The 16,456-nt window shown below is 50.5% G+C and overlaps 1 protein-coding gene across 1 annotated transcript in view; it reads right to left on the minus strand.

Moving 5' to 3' along the window:
* The window catches only part of CCDC69 (coiled-coil domain containing 69), a 36,640-nt gene extending 23,776 nt beyond the window's left edge, over window positions 1-12,864 (minus strand). Inside the window, exon 1 of the mRNA XM_067732320.1 lies at window positions 12,663-12,864. Within this exon, the coding sequence (XP_067588421.1) occupies window positions 12,663-12,710 (48 nt within the window). The 5' untranslated portion in view covers window positions 12,711-12,864. The remainder of the gene's footprint in view (window positions 1-12,662) is intronic.
* Window positions 12,865-16,456: the final 3,592 nt, after the last annotated feature.

Below are 16,456 nucleotides of genomic sequence, written 5' to 3' on the forward strand. Positions count from 1 at the left end.
TTCATGTATCTCCTTCCACTCTCTAACATTTCTATGAAGCTCCCACTTTGAGTAGCTTTCTGATATTTGTGATCTAACTGTAAAATGTTATTCCCTCCCACATGTGAATAAACATAAATCCAGATGTGAAAAAAAATCCACATCTTTTTTTTTTCACATTGAGGGAAAAAAAGTTGAGGGACTTCCCTGGTGGTCCAGTGGTTAAGACTCCGCGCTCCCAATGCAGGGAGCACAGGTTCGATCCCTGGTTGGGGAACTAAGATCCCACATGCCACATGGCACAGCCAAAAAAAAAAAAATCCACTGTTGAATATATACATTATTTCCATTTTTTAATTTCCAAATCATGCTTTAGAGAACATACTGATTTATAAAATTTTTCACACATCTAAAATTACTGGCTCCGCCTGTGCTCTGCAACAAGAGAAGTCACCATAATGAGAAGCCCGGGCACCGCAATGAAGAGTAGCCCCCGCTTGCCTCAACTAGAGAAAGCCCGCGTGCAGCAATGAAGACCCAATGCAGCCAAAAATAAATAAAATTTAAAAAAAAAGAAATATAAGATTAAAAAATAATAATAATAAAATAAAATTACTGGCTCTACTCTCCAGAAAGTTCTATCAATTAACTCACCCACTAATAACACACAGAAGGCCAGTTTCACTGCAACCTTGTCTACATGGACTAGTGTCTTTTTTTTTCTTTAATTAAAAATTTTTTTTTTCATGTTGACCAATTTGCTAGGCCAAAACCAAACCAAAACAACCTACTGTGCTCCTGGCCACAAGGTGCACAACTGTGTGTTCAAGACCATCCCAGCATGACACATGGTCAATAATTTCTCAGGCCTCCAGGCCCCGCTCATCTATTATTTCTACTTGGTCTCTCCCCAGGGCTGAGTTAGCTCCTGTCAGCGCTACGCTCCAGGGTCTGTTCAGACACCTATGTGAGTAGCTACCCAGTTACCTGTACTTCTGCTAGTCCAAGGGGCTCCCTGAGGACAGGGACCATTTTTGAAATTGACTTTGGATTTGCCCCAGTATCTGTTATGATGCCCAGAACAATATTTCTAGGAATTTCCAGGCCTAATAGAGGGTCTCCTGTATTAGAACCACCTGAAGTCCTTGCTTAACACAGCTCCCAGGCCCAGTTCTAGACCTACAGCATCCGAGGGTGGTGTGTGTGTGCTGGGAAGCTCTGATCTACCAACCCATCCAGGTGATTTTGAGGCTCGTCAAAGCCTGAGGACACACAGCCCAGAGCTGAGCGGGAATCGATAAGCAACTACTGCATGGAAAATTCCCACGGTGGGGCCTTGGCTACTTCCTCCTCAGAGGTCATGCAGCAGAGTTCACCCTGCAGTGGGAGAGGACAGGAGCTGGGAGGGGGCCACAAAAATTTTCCCTTCCAAAAGCAGAGTGAGGCAGGCCTCAGACTGGGAGGGGCATCCGGTCTGAGCTCTGGAAGAGGAATGGCAGCTTCCTGTGTCAATGGAAACTTGGGCGAAGAAAGCTATGAGGTGGCAGCTGGCAGCACGGGTTAGAGGGAGAACCCAGGACTGGGAGAGAGGCCAGGAGACCCAGGTTCCAGCTTCACTGTGTGACTTGAGGGAAGTGCTGTCCCCTCTCTGGACCTATCTGTGATGGGTCAGGGTTGGAACAGACGTTCTCCTCAGTCCTTCTGGGCTCCAGGGCAGCCCTTCAACTAAGAGGGCTGGAAACAGGGCCCCTCTATCTTGGTGACATGCACCGTTCGGGGGCCCAGCTCCTTGCTGTCAAGCAGACCAGAGCTCTGCTCTGGGGTCAACCAGAAGCAAACCTGGTCCGCGGTAGAACATGGCTCCGAAAGCAGACAGGGTCCAGGCAGAGCATGAGGACAGGGCCCAGAGCCATGAGGAAACCAGGTAAGCTCGGACTGGGCCTGGTGAGACCCTCTCGAATATGCTTGCATTTTGGAAGGTAAACTGACCGAATGGAAGGTGTGCAAGAGTAGCTGACAGGATGTGGTAGGAGATTCAAACCAAGTGACAGGAGGGACTGTTAACAATAGTTGATCAGCCTCGAGAATAGGCAAAAAACAAAAACAAAAAGAAAAAACTCTGGACTCCGTCTTCAAACCTCTGCAGGACTGCCATGAGGTAGAAGCTGCTAGTGTGTAGTCCACAGCCTTGAAGGGCAAGATGGTGTCCAAGGACTAGAAGTTTCAAGTGCAATATGAAGAATCTCAGAACTGTCCCAAATAGAGAGAGGCTGCCTTATTGGAGGGTGGGGTGGTGGTAGTGAGCTCTCTGTCACTGGTAGCATACAAGAAGAGGCAAACTTCATTTTGCAGGTTGGACTGACTGAGTGATCTCAGAGGGCCCTCAACTCCAACCATCAATAATTCTATAAAATATCTCTGATGTTCAACAAGTAAAGACCTGTGGTAAGCATCAAGTGTTTAGCTAGTGCAGGCGGTACGTAAAACCCACCAACGTTAACAGAGTCCCAGGGGGCTCTGTTGAGTATTATTCAGGTTGCAGTACTTTGGGGTGAATTTTCATAGTCTCATACTGAAGTGTCCAGGATAGACCCCTCACTTCCCTCAAATTCCGAGCCTCATCAGGAAAGAATGAGGAAGGCAGAAGCAACTTGGATAGAAACTTCCCAGCTATTCCTTCCCTTGGGAATCCCGCTAGGATGGAAGCCAAGCCCTGAGGCTGGCTCGGCCTTTCCTGAAGACACTTGGTCTAACCTTGCTTTAGGGACCATCACTCCATCTTCTTCATGGGCCTTTAGGCATTGTGTATTTCTGATTGAACGGTGTGATTTATGGCCTCATTAATCCTGCTTAGCTTCCAGAATTTAGTAATCAAAGGACCCTTAAGAGTTCACCAAGCTCCTCTGCCATCCCCATAAACCACAGCCCTGGCTTCCCGTGGCCGCATAGTTCTGTCACACCCACCTTACTGTCACACCCAGTAAGCTGAGGAAGGCTTACTGGGACCCAGAAGACAGGGATGGAAGGGCCCCTGGAGACAGTTTATTCCAATCCTCACCTCCTATTTCCAGATGGAAAAATTGAGGCCCAGAGGGGAGGTGAGCAGTGCTTGTCAGAGGCCACAAAGCAGGGAGCAGAGCCCAAAGGGAATCCAGACTCGAGGCGGAGCCCCTTCCGCGTCCTTCGTGCACGCGCCAGATTGATCCAAGTAGCCAAACGATTAGGGGATTCTGAGCCTCAAGGGACTCATGTCACAACCCTCTGCAGTATCAGAGCTGCTTTCCGGTGTCAGAACTCAGCGTGGGTGGGGCCCCTGGCACCACCACTGGTTTCGGGATCTGAACAACCACAGCAGAGCCCATTGGCTGAGGGTAGAGGCAGGAAGGAGGTGGCGGCGGAGGCCTGTGGAGGCGGAGGCCCAAGGGGCCCCTCCAGGACTTCGGGTGGGGGAGAGGCAGGACCAAAATATTCAGGGCTGTTGAGAAATGTTAGCGTTCACACCCAAACTACAGAGCCTCGGATGTAAGAACACCATAACCACAGGCCTCAGCTTCCCCATCTCTAAGATGGGCAGAAGTATTTTGCCAAAGCAATGCCTGAATGTGATTTCACTTTCACGCGGCCAGGGACGCCAAAGATTTACTTCAACTTGTTCATTTTACACATGACGGCGTCAGCATCAGCCAGTGCCTGCCTGGGGACATACCGACGTGACCACGCAACCGAATGAAAGGTAGGAGCACCAGCCAGTACCTCTCAGCTGTGTCAGGAGGCCCCGCCTATTCTCTGAATAACTGCAATGCCCCTAGGACACCCCAAGTCAGGGGCGGATGTGGCCTCCATCCCTCCCATCTGACCAGCTGACGAAAGAGATCTCAGGGGAGGACAGAACCACTTCCCTCCCACGCACCTGCTGAGCCCACCCATGGCAGACAGTGAGCGCAGGGCCCAACCCCTCATTCACAGATGGAGGGGCTGAGGCCTAGGAAAGGGTTTCCAGTATACCACATCCCCTTCCTTCCTCCCGAGAGCCCACCTTTTCCTGTCCTGTATCAGCCTCCCAGGGGGTCTGCCAGCTCTGCTCGCCTGAGAGCGCCTGGAGCTGGCAGGAGCACTCGGTACCATCTCCAGCATTTGGGTCAGTCCGCCAGGCAGAAGGACCCTGAAGGAGTGGGACAGAAAACGGTGTCAGTGGCCACAGCGGGGGAAGGGACGGGCTGAGGGCATAGATACACAGCTGGATATCCACCTGTCTCAGCAACCCAATGGCAAACTCCCCAGTCAGAGTCCAGAGTCAGGCCCCTGACTTGCTACTTGCTTGCTGTGTGACCTTGGGGAAGCACCCTCCCCTCTCTGGGCTTCTGTTTCCTCCTCTCTCTGGCATGGAGTTGGGCAATGGGATACATCAGGGTCCTTCTGGTTTTGGTATGCTGTGGGTTGAAAACAAGGGGCAGAGTGAGGTCACCCTGACACCTCATCCCCTATCAGTCCTGTCACGCTCGCTGGCTCCAGGCATGGCAGAGCTGACAGTTGGACACACTCAGCTGTCAGCCCCTGCACGGAGAGGGCTTCTCTGCAGGACAAGGAAGGAGGGGCCCTTGCTCAGAAGGGTCTGGGGGGTGTCCTGAACCCTTCATACCACCCTCTGTTCTTGAGCAGCTCCTGTGGAGAGGATGTAAAAGGGGGGGCTGCAGTGCCTGGAGCAGATGACAGAGCCCAGCAGCCACCTCGCAAGGTACACGCGGCAAGCACCCCCACCCCTGCCATAGCACAGCCAGCAGAGACCGGCACCCATTAGCGAGGACGGTGGCTCCTCCAGGGTGCTCAGGGCAGGGTCACTTGTAACAGGGAAACGCTGGCAACCAGGCTCATATCCACAGCGGGGCACCAGCTCAATACACTAAGGTATATAACACTAGGCAATGCCACTCATATGTTTAAAAAAGCCAAGTAGGAATTTACCAACAAGAGTGGAAAGCCATTTGGTAGAATATGAATAGGCAAAATAAACTATTTCTACTGTACGTAAATGCACAGGAAAAACTACCTAGAAAAGCGCACACTGATGGCAATCAGTCATCATCTCTAGAGAAAGGACTAGAATTACTGCAGTCAAGGAGGGGGAGCTTCAGTTTTGCCTAAATTCTTAGAATTTTTCAAACAATAGTGTACTCACGTTTGACTTGCATACAATGAACGACAACAGGCAGAATAAATACCTCTCTTGGAACCTAAAAGCAGCCATGGCGATCATTTTACTGGTGGGGAGATCAAGGCCCGGGGACAGAACCAGCTGAGATCACACAGCAAGTTAGTGACAGAGGCAGGAGTGGGACCCACTCCTGACCCCTGGCCCAGTGCGCTTTCCTCTGCAGATGCTGCAGCTGGTGTCCAACAGCATTTGGGCCTTGTCCAAGCACCTCCTTGTTTGCAGTGCTCCCTACCTTTCTGCCAAGCCACGGTTCCAAAGGGGAGGCACTGGGCTCTTCCTGCCCATTTCTACTGGTGGCAAGGTGGGGGAGGGGTGAGAGAGGGTGGGGAGTAATTAACCTTAAAATATATGTTTCCTAGGGCTGCTGTAACAAATCACCACGAAGTTGGTGACTTAAAACAACAGAATGGTTGGGGGTCCGCCTGCCGATGCAGGGGACACGGGTTCGTGCCCCGGTCCGGGAAGATCCCACATGCCGCGGAGCGGCTGGGCCCGTGAGCCATGGCCGCCGAGCCTGCGTGTCCGGAGCCTGTGCTCCGCAACAGGAGAGGCCACAACAGTGAGAGGCCCGCGTACCGAAAAAAAAAAATAAAATAAAAATAAAAAATAAAACAACAAAAGTTTATTCTCTTCCAGTTCTGAAGGCTAGAAGTCCCAAACCAAGGTATCAGGTGGGTTGGGTCCTGCTGGAGGCTCTGAGGGAGTTTCTGTTCCATCCCTCTCTCCCAGCTTCCAGTGCTTGTCAGCAATCCTTGGCGTCCCTGGGCTTGGAGCTGCATGACTCCAATCTCTGCTTCTGTCATCACATGGCCTTCTCCCCGTGTATCTGTGTCCAAAGTTCCCTCTTCTTACAAGGACACCAGTCCTTGGATTAGGGCCCACCATCATCCAGTATGACCTCATCTTGACTGATTACATTGGCAAAAACCCTGTTTCAAATAAGGTCATACTCATAGGTTCTGGGTGTACATGAGTTTGGGTAGGGACACTAATCAACCCATTAAAGGGACTTCCCTGGCGGTCCAGTGGTTAAGACTCCGTGCTTCCACGGTAGGGGGTACGGGTTTGATCCCTGGTCAGGGAACTATGATCCCTCATGCCACGTGGCACGGCCACAAATAAACAAACATAAAAAAATCCATTACACATAACTTTTCTGATGTCAGAGCTGTTTTCTCAAGGAGAGGGCAGGGGGTAGGGTTGCACGGGGCGGTGGAGAAATGACAAGGTTCGTTGTACACTCTGAAAAAGAACTTCACTGCTGGGGAGTGAAGGAAAACTGGAAGTAGGTCAGTTTGTACATCATGTATCTGGGGGGAAAGCATGGGTGTGGGATGGATGTATTGTGAGGCATTTGGCCTAGATGTTCTGGAAGATTCAGATTTGAAAATAAAGTGACACAAGATAAATGATTTTTAAGGATTCACATTTACTTGGTGAGAAGTCGATGGCTTGTCTTCGGGTGATGGATAGATTTAGATCTATCTATGCTAAAGATAGGTGGAATTTCTCATTTTCTCTCTCTCCTTCTCTCTGCCTGGGGCGGGGCCCTGGGAGCTCCCCCTGCACCCACCTGCAGGTCCTGCTCCCTTCCTGGCCTAGTCCCTGGTCGATCAGTCATCCGGGGTGGCTCACAGTGCTCTGAGGGCGGAGGACACTGAGAGGACGAAGTGCAGGCCTTGAGGAGGGAAACCCAAGTGCACCCCGAGATGTCAGAGCCAGGACTCAGGCCATCCATCAGACTCTTCCTTTTATTGGGGCTACCCAAATTTTTCCAAGTTTGGTTTTTGAACATGAATGCTCATGAATGTTACACTGAGATCTCTTGGAACTCTTTTTCAGACCTTTGCTTACTAGCCAACCTACGAACACTGAGATGTCTAGTGGCAGCCCCTCCTACCAGGAGTGTCACCATCTTGACTTATATGGCATCCTGTTTCCGGATGAACAATTTGAAGTTTTATCTTTTCGGCCCTTTTTATAATAAAAAAAACACACGTGATGACGTGAAGCATGGGCCCCAAACTCAACACCCAACTGAGGCAGCAGTGGAAGTCCTGAGGTGCCTGGGGGCATCTCAGGCTCTCAGGGACCTATGGTAGCTGATTGGGAATTCAGCTACAAAGGAACAGAATTAAAAAACATGTACATGTGCAGAAAGTGTGTTACCAAAGGTTGTGTGTCCAAGGCAAGAGTTTATTAGGAATTATTCTGATGGGTTTCACGTCACAGGGCACAGGTGTCTCTTTATAACATAGAAATCTGGCACTGAACCTCACAAGGTCGTCAGAGGTCATATATATGGAAGCCTGTATTGACTTTAACTAGCATGATTTTTCCGGTGTGGGGGGGCATCATTTGGGGGGTTGGGCAAAGCTCAGAGGCCACATACACAGCAACGTCCCCACAATGTTTGGGACAGAGGACTCAGTGCCAGGGAAAGGCAGTTTCCTTTCGTAGACCCTCTGTCCCACCCTCAGCAAAGCAAGTTCAAAGGTCAGATTTGCCCTGCTCCTACCGACCAGGTGTCAGGGGCCCTGCCTCTTGTGTACCCCATTCACCCTGACACAGTGTCTGGCCCCCATTCACCTTCAAAACCCAGCCAAGATGACATCTCTCCCTAGAGGCCCTCCCTCCCCCAACCTCTCCCCTCTGACAAAAAGGCACAGTCTCCCGGCTTAGGAGGAAAACACAAGGGTGGGTAGGAGTGGGGAGTGTAAATAACCAAGTGTCCAAACTGGTTCAATAAGCCACAGAACATCCACAGGACATTAGGTGGCCATTAAAAATCACATTTCCGCGGACTATTTAACATGGGAGAACGCCCCCAACAAAATAGTAAGTAACTAGAATATAATCATTTAAAATATATTCCCAGGGACTTCCCTGGCAGTCCAGTGGTTAAGAATCCACCTTCCAATGCAGGGGACGCGGGTTCGATCCCTGGTCGGGGAACTAAGATCCCACACGCCGTGGGGCAACTAAGCCCCCGCGCTACAACTACAGAGCCCACGAGCTCAGGAGCCCTCGCGCCACAACTAGAGAGAAGCCCGCACGCTGCAACCAAGACCCGACGCAGCCAAAAAACAAATGCATAAATATATATCAAATAAATAAATAAGATAAAATATCTTCCCAATTCTGCAAAAACAGTCACATTCACATACATCATACATGGAGGAAAACAGTAGAAAGAATGCCACTGAAATGTACACAGAGGCTACCTCTTCGTGGTGAGATTAAAAACTCCTTTAAAACTTCTTTATACTTTTCCAAATTCTGAAATTTTTAGTCATCACAATAATGAGGTGTCTTGCGTGGAATCCTAAGTGCTTCCTCGTCCGAGGCTTGCGTCCCCTCTTCTATTTTTGCCACAATCGCAGCTGACCTCTGCTTGAACTACTCCAGGATGGGGAACTCACTACCCTTCTTCCTGGTGAGAAGTAGAATCTGGCTCCCTGTAGCTTCCCCTCATTGGCCACAACTCTGCCTCCTGAAACCAGAGAACAAGGCCGTGCCCTGTGCCCGTGCCTCTTGACAACACTTCAGAGGTTGGAAGGCAGTGGCCAGGCTCCAGGCTTCATCTTCCTAACCCAACAGCCTGCCAAGGACATTAACGTCCCCCTGTCTTCCGCAACCCTGTTTGCTTTCCTTGGGTACAATCCAGGCGGTGATGTCCTCACCCACATTCTGTCTTATCGAGGGTGTGCCACTTACCAGTTGGTGTATCAGGGGCTCTACTACATGCATTCTTTCATCTAATCTTAGAACCCTATGACTCAGGAGCTAACATCACACGTATTTTACAGATGAGGAAACTGAGGCACGGAAAAGCCAAGTCCCTTCCACAGTCACTTAATGGATCCATGACGGAGCCAGGACTGAAGTGGCACCTGGCCCAGAGTCGGACAGCTGAGTTAATAAATGAATATGTGGACCCAGTTCTAAAGCCCATGTCCTTAGTGTCTATGGTTTTGTTTCAGAATTAGCTGTGCCCGTGCCAGGCTCTCCCATGGTGTTCACTTCTGCATCTCTGCCTCTCACCTGGCCTGCTACAATGGAAACCCTCCTGAAGGGCTACTGACCACAGAGAACCTGTTGCACGAGGCATGTCTCCGGGAGCAGTGCTGAGCCAGGGTCTCTGATGCGCTGCTCAGAGCTGTGGCGCCAGAGCTGAAGCCCTGGGGGCACCAGGCACACATACAGGGGACTGACCATGAGGCACTAGCTGTCCCTCCCCACGTTGGGCCCAGACGGGTAACCTGTTGGGGATGGAAGGCCCCTGCGTACTCTCCATGTCACTCCTACAGGCAAGTCCGTGGGCTTGCTTCCTCGGCCCTTCCCCTTTACGTCCGGCCTTCTCCCAAATCCTCCCAGGGATGTGGCCACATCAGCCACAGTCTCTGCCAAAAACGGTTTCGGAAGGACCACACAATGCAGGTGGTTCTTTGGTATCCACATCCAGCCTGCTAGGCATCCTCACTCATTTTTTCACCAGGATTTCAACTTTCCCCAAAAGTCCCCGTAACAGCCCCAGGTCAGGCCTCTCCGTGGGATCTAGGACGGCTGGTCAGCTAAGGCCACCAGGCACTGTTGACCACAGGACTCAGCAAGCCCTCAGGGCCTGGCCCCTGGAGGGACCTTGAGAAATCCTAGTGGTCAAGCCCGTCCCTGGCCAGCGAAGTCCCCGCTGAGAGCGCCGGCCTCATTCCTCACAGCTGGCCACGCCCACTCTCCACAACCAGCACTGTCACTCTGCTTCTCGGGCTCAGCCGCTGCTCAGACTGACCTTTCTACCTCGACTGGGCAACTCCTACCAAGCCTTCAACACTCAGCCACGGCGTGCTCAGCCCTCATCCAAGACGCCTTCCTGTGTCTCTCAAAGCCGGATGAGATACTCCTGCTGCACCCTGGGCTAACCCCTAGTCTGGCTCTCCTGTGGCCCTCATTCACTCACTCAAATATTTATGTAGCACCCGCTCTGGGCTCTGTGCGGGGCAGTGGGCACTAGCCGGGGAGGGCAGAAAACCAGGCCCCACTGCAAAGCTTGGCCACCAACTGGCTAGGGGACATCACTCCTCCCTTGAACCTCAGTCTCCTCCCCCATAAAGTGGGGAAGATTCGGCAGCTCAACCTGGCTTCCAGGCTGCCGTGAGGTCGGCAGGATGTGAAAGTACTCTGTCAACTGCCACTCAGGGTGAGTCACTGTTGTGACCTGAGCCTCCTGCGGTCTGAGCTCATTTTTGTACATCCCATCCTCAGAGGCCCCCTCCCCCCCAGGGGGCTGAGAGCCTACTGGGGATGAGCTTGGAAGCTCACGCCTTCTAGCGGTTGGCACTTGGATGAGAAACTGGGCAGGAGCACAGCACAAAGGGATGGAAACGGGCGTGAACTTTAAACAAAATCAGCTTATAAATCCTGCCACTCAGGGGCAGGGGCCTGGCACTGCTGGGGCAGGAAGAAAAGCCAGGCTGCTCTGAGGCAACAGGGTAAAGGCTTTAAATGCCAAAGGGCTTTGGAATCAACAAGAAGCCACTGGAAGCACCGAGTAGGGGCAGAGACAAAGAACACTGGGCTAGGGGACTGGACACCTGGGCTCTACTCTAAGTTGCTCTGTGACCTCAGTCAAGACCCTTCCTTCTCCAGGCATTAATCTCCTATCTGTATGTTGGGTGCATCAGCCCAGGTGGTACCCAAGGCCCTTTCCCACAGGGATAGTCTCTGCTGACTTCACTTGCCCTTCACAGCTTGAGACAGGGGGTCCAGTTCAGGCTGTGCCAGGGACAGACAGGGACAGCTGGCGAGGCTTTCAGAAAGGCCACGAGGCCAGGGAACCCATGCTCACTGTGGTCTCCTCTTCTGGACTATGGAAGAGTCAAGGCCTGGAACAGGGCTCCTCCTCCAGTCTCCTCCCACCACTGTGTAGATGGAATTCACCCTTGGCCCACTTTGCAGACTGAGAGAGCAGAGAACACCGGTGCAGAGAACACAGATTCTCAGACTCTTAGAAATCATCTTGCTCATCGCCCTCCCTCTCCATATAGAGGGAGAAACTGAGGCCCAGAGAGTACTAATGGCTCACTTGGGGTCACACAGGATGCTTGTGGCAGAGCTAGGATTAACACTGCGGATCATGCCCACCTATCACCAGTTTGTTCTAAGTCTCAAGCCAGGCTCAGGTTTACGTGCGCATCATCCCATCAGCCAGCCTCTGCTTCCACTGATGGAGGCAAGCCTCAGTTTCCCTGTTGGAGCCAGGGAAGACAGGAGGGTTTCTGGGTCAGAGCTCGGTGAGGTTTCTTGAACTGGGAATAAAGGAAGAGCAAGGAAAGCGGAGGAGGCACTGTACTTGGGACAGAAACTCTTCTCCCTGGACTAGGCACAGGGCAGGAAATAGAATCACCCAGGTTGGGGACAGTCCTGCATTCTCAATAAGCAGAAAAGCTTGTGCTCAAGCACAGGCAACGCAGCAGACACTCAAGTTCAATGAAAAATGACTAAATAGTGTCACAGGGTGTGTGTGGGGGGGCGGGGGGGCTCTTGAGGTCTCAGGGGACTGATCATCAAGTTTATAGGACCACCTATTCCCTCCTGGCTGGAGGGCAGGCAGTCGTAGGAAAAAGGCTCAGGACTTGAGGGTCCTCCCTTCCCTCTCTGTGCCTCAGGGTGTCCTCTGGTTCCAGACTCTGAACCTTCTGGGCTTGTCAGAACCCAAGGGGCAGCTGGTCCCACTGCAAGAAACCCGAGTAGAGTCTCCTGGGCCCTGCCCCAGCTCGGAGGCCCCTTGGGGGAGGGACAGGAAGGGAGGGAAGGGGAGCAGAAGGCGGTAAATCTCCCCCCTCGTTGGCCCCTCCCAGCTACCCTTAGGACAGCCCACATGCACCGGCTCCGGGGCCTGAAAAGGCTCTATACCAGCACTTCTCAAACTTGTAATCACCTGGGCATCTTGTTAAAAGGTTCTATTTTAGTAAGTCTGGGGCACAGCCAGAGATTCTGCATTTCTAACAGGTTCCAGGTGATGCCGATGATGTAAAGCCGTGGACCACTCTGCGTCCGAGTAGCGGCCCTAGAGATAATCTGCCTCTTAAAGGTGGGAAAACCCAAGGCCCAGAGAGGTCGAGTCACATGTCCACGGCCACACAGCGAGCAGCCCCAGACCGAAGGAAAAGGCACCTGCCATAGGCACTAGACATTTCCCCAGCCCGCCAGCCGGAATCAGCTACCCTTCCCGGGCCCTGGGGCCGTGTTTGTAAACTCGGCTGCCCCGCGCGGCTGAGCCCAGGGCCGTGAGGGAAAGAGCGCCGCCCGGCCGAGTCTTCCCCGCCTCCCTCCGCGCCGGCCTCTAGCTGTTCTGCGTCCGGCATCCCCGGCCGACCCGAGGGAACCCGGGGCACCGAGGGTCCCCTGAGGCGGAGTGGTTCCGCACCCTCCTTCCCCTCCGAAGACAAACTTCTCCGCCGGCGCCCTTTACCTTTTTGGGGGGTTTGCAGCAGCTCAGCCTGCTGTCTCCGCAGCCCATCCTCCTCGGGGGACTCCCGGACGCCGCCTCCCAACTCCGGGGCCCCCAGAGGACCCTGCCGTTCTGGCCCCGCTGCCGGCTCCGCGCCCGCCGGCCGGGGCTGCCGGCGAGACCCTGAGACTGAACCTGGAAGCGCAGACTTGAGCGGGAGCTAGGACGGCCGCGCGCCGTAAATACTCGAAAATCAGGGCCTCAGCGAAGCCGGCTGGGCGCGCGGAGCCGCCGCCTGAGCAGGTGACCAGAATCCTTGTAAATGATAGAAAACTCGGGCCAGGGCCGAAAAGATCCCTACGATCAATGGATTCCTTTCCAGGCCCGCAGCAGAGAAAAGGCCAGGAAAAAAAAAATTAAAACAATTATTTAGTAAACGCAACAGCTACCATTTATTGAGTTGTCTCTGTCCCGGCTTCTCTGCACATATTATTTCGATTTCTTGCAATCTCCTTGCAACAAAGGTATTAGTTCCTCCATTTTACAGGTGAGGAAAATCAGGCTCCGATATGTGATTTGCCTAAGCTCACAAAGCTAGTAAGTATCAGAGCCCAGATAAAAATCCAGTTCTAACTCCAGAACCTAAGCTTCCAACCATTTCCCTACAAATACATAATAATGGGAAGTTTAATTGTAATGCCTCCCCACTTCTGGGTCCACAGCTCCTTCCAGCTCACAAACACCTGTAATATTCTACTCTATCCATTTTGAATCGATGTTGCCCATCACAACTTCGTGAGGCAGACAGGCAGATGCAGGGAGAATAAGGGATGTAACATGTCAGAGTCTGGAAAAAAGAACTTTTGTTTACCCTTGCTTTGTTACTAGCTGAGGTTTCTGGGAGTGGCAATGCAGGAAAAAGACACCTAACTTTGAAAATCAGTGTGAGTGTGTACCACTTGGAAAGATGTGCTGATGAAAGGGACTTACAGTCTTGAAAGGGAAAAGAAAGTGAGACCACTACAGAACTTCCCCCTCCACAGAGTAAAAACCCAATTGCAGCAGGTTCAAAGAAAGGAAACTGAGGACACAGGTGATATTAGTTTCTCGGGAAGAAGAATAAGACGGTGGTTCACAAGGTGTGGCCCCCAAATCAACAGCATAAGCACTACCAGAAATCTTTGATAGAAATACAAATTCTCAGACCCCACCCAGACCTACAGATCCTAAACTCTGGAGATGGGGCTCAGCAATCTCTAGCTTCCTAAGCCCTCCCAGTGATCCTGAGCCATGCTTATGTGTGAGAACCACTGCTGTAGGACGCGCTGAACAGGTAATGAGGAAAGAGTATCTATTTAAATTAACAATGATTATGAAACAGTGCTCATGATTTACTAAAAACCCAAACCAACAAACAAGCAAAAAACCAGAACAAAGTAAATATCCAAGAAAAGGAGCTTGGTTAAAAAAATTATGATATATCCATAAAAATAGAATATCATGTAACCTGCTAAAATACTTATGAGGATGAGGTTTTTAAATGTCATAAAATGTAACAAATTCATTCTTATTTTTAAAAAGTGTTCATAGTGATTACCTATGAACACCCTCTCACGAGGGTGAGAGTTTGGATATTCATTTTCTTATGTTAAAAAAATGAGTATACACTTCTATTATAATAAGAAAATTATTGTCATAATAAGAAAAATGTTCTCGAAAAAATATGTTTTTAGGGCTTCCCTGGTGGCGCAGTGGTTAAGAATCCGCCTGCCAATGCAGGGGACACGGGTTCAAGCCCTGGTCAGGGAAGATCCCACATGCCGCGGAGCAACTAAGCCCGTGTGCCACAACTACTGAGCCCACGTGCCACAACTAGAAGCCACCGCAGTGAGAAGCCCACACACTGCGCAGCAACGAAGACCCAATGCAACCAAAAATAAATAAATTTAAAAAATATATATGTTTTTAAACCCAGGCACGAGATTGAGACTAGTTTTTCACCATCAAGTGGGTAAGGATGTGAAATCCCAAGGAAATAGACAATGATTGTGATGAGCTAGGTAGGAAAGCAGTGTAAAGGACAAACAGGGCCAAAAATGTGTAGGGAGATCATAACCAGTAATGTCTTGGGTGATCCTGAACCTGTTGTTTCTCTTTTTGGAGAGTTTCCCATCTGAACATCGAAGAGTTGAACTTTCTAAAAATGATCTGGAATTTTAATGTCAGCAGTTGGAATCAGTAACTTGGGCTGGTGGGTAGGAACCAGGAAGGCAAATTCTGTTCCCAGAGACTCTGTTCTCAGGAGCTCTTGCCTCCGGCTTCTTTAAGCTTCCTGGGAGACCAGGCTCAGATTTCCTATGTTCACACAACTGGCTTTTTGGTTATGTGCTTTGAAGTTCCACCTGAGAAAAAACCCTAAGGAGTTTTTTTTTTTTTTTGCTTTAGGAACTTGAGTTTAAATAAGTTACTAATGAGATTTCTGGTGGTGGTCGTGCCAGTCAGGTTATGTAAGGTTTTGCTGCAGTGATGAAAAACATGCAAATCTCAGCAACTTATGAGTGAAGCTAAGTTTTGCTCACACGACCCGTCTGGCATGGGGAGGCCGAGGGCTCTGCTTCACAGAGATATCCGACACCATTCTAAGATGCAGCCATCCCAACTCCATGGCTTCAGGGTTTGCCAGGCCAAGAGAAGACAGTGTATGGAGAATGGCGCATGGGGTCTTAAATTCTTCCACTCAGGAGTGACACACATTAAGTCCACTCACATTTTATTGGCTAAAGCAAGTCGCATGGTCATGCACAACTTCGAGGGGATGGAGAAGTGTAATGTGTGCCCAGAAGGAGAAGAGAACCAGAAATACTGGTGAACAGCAGAAATGTCTACCACAGTTAGCCATCAACAAGCAGGTACTATGATGTGCCCATTTCTTGGGCAAGTAGGGTAACTGACTCATCCTGGTCTGCTCAGGATTTCCCCACTTTCAGCACTGAAAGTCCCATGTCTCAGGAAACTCCTCAGTCCTAGGCACACTGGGATGGTTGGTCACCCTATGGGCAAGGACAGTGAAGACTCAGTTCTTATCTTGAATTAGTTATAATCTATTTTCTTGACATTAGACCTATACATAGGAAAAAGATGGGAAACTTACAAAAACAGGTTACAAAGCAAATGTCAAGTTGAATATTGCATGCAGGAAGTATTAGCATTAAAAGGAGATAAGAGACAGTGGTGGATGGGGATGGGAAAGGAAGACTTCCTGGAGAAATACTAAAGCCAAAAGCCATTCATGGCAAAAGGAATCCTAGAATCTCAGGCTGGGATGGGATCTGATGCTTCACTTCTGTTGCTTCTAACTCAGATAAATCTCTTTTATAATTTCCCTTCTATAATTACCTTTCCTACTGTATTTGTGCAGTCTATGTTTGAATACTTCCAGTGATGGGGAAATCACTACCTATCTTTCCATATCTAGGGGGAAGAGGAGAAGCAGGAAGGAGTAATCACAAGAGGGAGGAACAGCATGGGTCAAGTGGGGGTAGAGTGTGGAGGCTGGGGAGTTGGGGAAAAAGGAGGAATTAGTGTTGGTGACTAAGTTGTGTGTAAAGGGACAAAAGTGGAGGATGGGGTGAGCAATTTTGGGGAAAGATTGGAAAGAACAATATGGGAATTATCTTGAACACCTTTCATATGAAAAGTACAATACACTCACACATAAAAAGTTTCGCCTAGAATTTCAGGAATTTCAGGGCTCCCTGCAGCCCACACAGTGGGGCTGTGTGTGGATCCCAGGTTAAGAACCTCTCAATGCAATG

This window comes from Pseudorca crassidens, chromosome 3 (genome assembly GCF_039906515.1).
Source record: "Pseudorca crassidens isolate mPseCra1 chromosome 3, mPseCra1.hap1, whole genome shotgun sequence".
In the NCBI taxonomy this organism is placed as follows: domain Eukaryota; kingdom Metazoa; phylum Chordata; class Mammalia; order Artiodactyla; family Delphinidae; genus Pseudorca; species Pseudorca crassidens.